General features: G+C 37.6%; 1 protein-coding gene across 1 annotated transcript in view; it reads right to left on the bottom strand.

The window, feature by feature from the left end:
- Positions 1 to 4,031, bottom strand: part of LOC118342807 (zinc finger CCHC domain-containing protein 2-like) — an 8,333-nt gene extending 4,302 nt beyond the window's left edge. Inside the window, exons 1-2 of the mRNA XM_035681470.1 lie at positions 3,960 to 4,031; positions 2,227 to 2,327 (exon numbers count right to left, since the gene is read on the bottom strand). Of these exons, the coding sequence (XP_035537363.1) occupies positions 2,227 to 2,327; positions 3,960 to 3,986 (128 nt within the window). The 5' untranslated portion in view covers positions 3,987 to 4,031. The remainder of the gene's footprint in view (positions 1 to 2,226; positions 2,328 to 3,959) is intronic.
- Between the last annotated feature and the right edge of the window lie 1,568 nt (positions 4,032 to 5,599).

The raw sequence follows: 5,599 nt of genomic DNA, 5'->3' as shown, positions 1-5,599 counted from the left end.
ATCAGTGACTTCTTTTAAATCACTTCTTAAAACCCACTTTATAGACTTGCCTTTATGTGATGGCAACTAGTATTTCATTTTATTGTCATGGCTTCTATTCTGTTCTTATTGTTTTTTCTTTATTTTTATATTTAATTACATTTGTGTTTCACAACAATCATTTTGCTTTGTCTGTCAAAGCACTTACTAACAGGTTCTATATAAATAAACTTATTGTTAATACTATTATTAGTAATATTATTATTTTTATAATAATCTTAGACTCTCACACTGTGAGGAATAGACATGAGGCAAAGTTATTCCATGAGGTGAAAGGGACGTGTGTTTGCTGTTCTGTTCTGAACACAACAGGAAGTTAGTTGTAGTCTGACGTGCTGATTTGGCCCGCTCACCGATATGGTCAGCAGTTGGAGCAGCAGTTACTCAAGAAATTATATTAAAAGAAATACACGCTCCTTATGGCTCCAGAACTTTCCAGTATAAAGTTCAAGTTCAAGTATTAGTCCCAGAGGGGCAACTCATTTTGCTGCAGTAGCAATAAAAAACAACACAACAGCAATACAGGGAAGGGAAAAGCCTCAGAGTTGAGCAGAGAAGCAGCAGAGGGTATGAAAGAGAATTTATATCTGTTAGTTTTGGCTGGTGGTTGTCTGCGGCGGGACCCAGAGTGCACTGGGTGGGTATTGTCAGGCATGATGGATTCTGCCTCCTTTAGCTCATGTTTGTTGCAGAGTTCAGGTAGTTTTGCTGCTGATCTTATTCACCATTGACAATGAGTGGAAATGACAGGAAGTTAGTTATTGTTGATCCACTGGTTTGGCTCACTTATGAGCAGCAGCAGCTCAGATACTCAAGACACTTTAAAGCTCCCACATTTTAGAAAAATATTTCCATGTCCATTTTTGATTCAGGTAGGTGCAGGTATAGGCAAAATATGAGGTATAAACACAGTGAAAGTATCAATACGCTCAAACCACACACAATTGAGCACACTCAAATCTAAACACACAGACATGATTCACAGACTTTCATACACTTTCCAACAATATTATTATCTCTGATATCCACCCAAGGTTCTTCAGTATAAAAGCAATCCACTGATAGTTGTCTGCCATCCATGGGTACACTGCAAACAGGAACTGCTAATTACAAATTCATCCAATTTTAATGGTGCCAATTTGCCAAAATATAAACAAATATAGGCTTAAAAAAGCAAAGATCAAGTTGTAGTCAGCAAGCTCACTGAATCCATGGCAACATTACACTTCCTGTTAACATCCCTTAAAGCAGTTCCAAAACGTACATAAAGCGTGGTTATCCCCCAGTAGTGACACAGTCGACTTGGTTTTGTCTGACTGGGCGATCCAGGGGGTTAGAACTTGAAAACCGTACTGCTATTCATAAACTTCCTACCAATATAGAATACTAGCATGAATAACACCCACTGGCTGCAGATGTTCAATCACAACAAGTCATGTTGTGGGACAGCCAATAGCTAATTCACACTGTAACTGCAGTACTTACTGAACATCTACAGGGAGCTTCATTTAATTGAATTTAATGAATTCTACTGTCAGCTTCCAGACGCCAGAAAGCACAGGTCTTGGTTGCCTCCTCAGTGAACTGCGGCACAGTACGGTGTAAGAATGTACTCCAGATTTATTACAGACAGGAAATGACCCGAAAAAAGAAGGTTTTCGGGTAAAAGGAGACAGATGTTGACCTCTTATCCTCGGAGAACTCAGAATAACAGAATGAAATGACCACAGTCAGGACTGCGGTTTGTCCTCGGTCAAGGCTGCAGTTTGCAGTGTTTTCATGTGATCTTATTTGGCGTGAACACCAGAGAGGGGCAAGCGACAGCATAGAGTCCAGACAAGTCTATTGTGTTTCGCAGATGGAACCGAAATTAGATTGATCTGAACTCTATCTAGCCATGAATATGTTTAACAGAGCGAGATGACTGGCCACTGAACCTCGCTAAAAGAAATCAATGTTTATACAGTTCCATTATTTGGGTTTTAAAAGAAAGTTCACAATGCATTCTAAATAACCCTCAAATGTCTTCAGGTTATAGTAATTTTGAGAATACCCTTCAAATACTAAGGCCAGAATCATTATAATAACGATTAATATAGATTCATATGAATGGAAAAGTATTGTAGTCTTGCTATATCCCCCATTATTTGACACATCAGGTGCACATCTGGGTTAAATGTAAAGTACCTGAGGTTCTTCTCCACATCCCTGCTCTCACTCTGGTCCCCCTGGTTCAAGAGCCTCAGGATGCTCTTCTCAAAAGACTCAGTACACTGATCCTTAGGAAGCTGCAGAGAGAAACAGGGGAGGATACACTGAGAAACTGGCTTCTACACTTGGGCCGATCAATTCAGAGTTCATACTTTTACAATGTACTTCACATTGCTGGAGGTGATGAATGAAAACAAATCTGTTCACTGTAGCGAGGCTGGATTGTCAAAGCCATTATTAAAATAGAATTTATAAAAAACAAGACTGCTTTTGTACAAGTAAATCTCCCCCTCTTGTCATTTTAAATTAAACTTCCGTACTGCCATCAGTGTCTTGGCAATCATTCCACACTAATTCTCTCTGGCTGTATTTATTTACTCTTATTAAGGCAGTAAAATAGCCAAATGGGCCTTTTTCACAGCACACATTCTGACTTGGAAAATAGGGCTGCACAATGAATATATATTATTGAAATGGCAATATGCAAATCTTAGAAGCTGCAGTTTTTTTAGGTAAAATGTGTGGCCAAACAGTATTATAGTGAAGTACCGTAGTTCTGCAGATTCAACAGTTATGCATGCAATAATACGTCCCTGTTTGTTAACAGTTAATTCAATTTAGCTAGAGTAAATGACTCATGTTCCAGACATTGTGGCACATTCTGATCATGTTCATAAATGAAGACAGAAGCATTAATGCAACTATGAAGGTGTTCAATAAAACATAAATATTAGTAATGATAAAATAAATAATCACATGAATAAACTGTGTAAAATATGTAAATTTGCAAAATCATTTTAGAAATTATTAAAACTCTACTTGGAGTTAATTTTTTATTTCAAGTCACTTTTCATGACCAATCATGGCGCCCTGCCTCTTAAGCTAGCAAGCTCAACAACTGCTACCAAATTAAGCTTATTAGCACTTGTTAGCTAAAGCAACAACAATGCCAAAGTCATTCTGAATCAACTATGTAGTTACTGCTGTAAAGAAACACGGGACACAGAAATGAACACCTCATTTTATCAGCTTAACAAGGCAGCTCATTCTATGTACCTAGCAGGCTAACTAGCAAGGTGAGGCTGTGAGCTAAATGGGCTAATTTGGTAGCTGTTTTTGAGCTTGTTAGCTTAAAGTCCAGTGGGTGTACCGATTGGTACGCTGACATCTACGGCGTAGTAGCCTCGATTCACTCCTGTTGCCTTCACCCTTCCGTTCCAAAGATACGCGGGAGAAAACTACTGCGTGGGCGTGAAATGCGCATAAACTCAAACACCCCTATTTAGAGCAAGGATTTGGTTTGTCCCTTCTGGGCTACTGTGAAAACATGGCGGTTCAATATAGCCTTTTCATGACACACTGTCATGAACATTATAAAATAAAAACAGACTTTAATAAAAAAGGACATTCTGAAATAAAAATGTTCACAATGAAATTGAAAATTAGTTGTAATCATATCTTCCATTATTTTAGGTTTAGGTTTTTTTATATATTTCACACAATTGATTTCCTAATGTCTCTTTTACTAATTCAACATTTAACACTTTGGAGTTGCAGCAGCATAAATCCAGAATTCCTAGGTAGTGTGAAATCATTGGCAGAGACTGCAGTTCAGTTTATCTTCTGCGTGACTGGTTGCAGGACCTATAACCTGTATATATCTTGTCATTGCACTGGAATGGTTCAACAAGTTCAACAAAAATGGGTACCTTGAGAAGGAAATTCTCCAGTTCCATATGGGTTTTGGTCACACTGCTTGAAGAAGAGTCTGACCACTTCACCTGAAACAAATCAGAGGGCATTCTCCATCACTACACAGGCTAGAATGACAAATCTGACAAGAATGAGAAAAAGGAAATGGGGCTATGCTAGTGCTGCGTGGTACAGTGTCAGGCGATCTACTTCTGGTGACTAATTGTTGAAGGGACTGACATATACCAAAATAAGTCCAAATGAAGAACATGATGACACTAACCCCACACAGTGAGTGCTACGGCAAGAGATAAGAGAAACAAGTAAGAGCCGGTCAACTCCTGAACCCTGAATTCTACACAAACACACATCTCTCTCTATAATCACAGAGATACGACGTTAGTTTAGTACACCCATTCAGAAGCCACATGCACTCAACTTATGTAATGTCTGACGCTATAAAACTTAACAGAAATGTTCATATTTACTTACTTTACCTTTATTATTATTTATGACATATTTACTTTAATGTTCATTTACTTTCTTTCTGGTCTTTATACAAAACAAAACTACAAAAGAATCAATAGTAAACAAAAGAAAAAGAACCATAGATGTGTAAGATCGGGTTGTAAAGGAAACAGATATGTTAGACCACATACCATTCCTGCTGAGACACAGGGAGATGATATCTTTTCTGAGCTGTATGAGCTCATGAGTTACTCATGACCGCGAGTAACTGAGCCTTAAGAATACTTGAATGAAGGGCAGGAACAGTACCATAGTGCTATTCTTAAACACAGCCATTTTAAATGGTGAGGTAACATCGAATGGCCTAAAATTCGATTTTTTTAATTAAAGTTACTTAAGCTCCCCGCAACAAGAAATCTTATCATATATCAAGTTATATCAGATCAGTAAGTCAACTGAAGTGTTTTCACTACCAGCTTACGTTTGCTTGTATGTCCTAACCCTAGGTTTCCTCTAAACTAATTACTAGCTTTACAACAAATACATGTTGGATGTATTTAAGGGGGGAAGGCCTACAGAGGCCAGAGTATTAGGATCAGCTGTGTGAACAGAAGCTGTGTCACATGCTATTACATAGCATCTCATTCACTTTTGTCAAACAAAAACAGCAGACTATGACTCAACATGCAACAACTATGAGGATGCATTACTGCCTAAACAACAGAAGAATTTAAAAAGACAATCACAAGTGAGATAATGCAGGCTGTATTTTCTTACTGCAAAGCTATTTGCTATTTTTTTTTGCATGACTAGCCCTTTATTTAGCTTTACAGGTTGTGAGTTGTTGTCATCATGTATATACTGAAGGCTTTGATTACTATAGGGTTTTCTTGGCCCCACAAAATGATACAATATATAGAATAGAATGCATGAAACAGTTGCAGAATGTGAACAATCTGTATTTTAAGTTTAGTTGTAAAACCAGAACAAAATAAACCCAAAAAAGATATGCCACCAACTTTAACCTTGCTTCCTTTTCAAAACAAAATATAAAAAAAAAAGCTGTACAACCACTATATACTGACTGTAGCGGTATGACAGTATATAAAAAATTCCTGTCATATGGTAAATTAAAACTCTACCGGTTCATCCAGGATTATGATGATGAATACTACCCCACCACAATTTC

Source organism: Morone saxatilis, unplaced genomic scaffold (genome assembly GCF_004916995.1).
Source record: "Morone saxatilis isolate NCDOM2014 unplaced genomic scaffold, NCSU_SB_2.0 Contig9, whole genome shotgun sequence".
Taxonomy (NCBI): domain Eukaryota; kingdom Metazoa; phylum Chordata; class Actinopteri; family Moronidae; genus Morone; species Morone saxatilis.
This window is presented reverse-complemented; position numbering and strand designations above follow the sequence as displayed.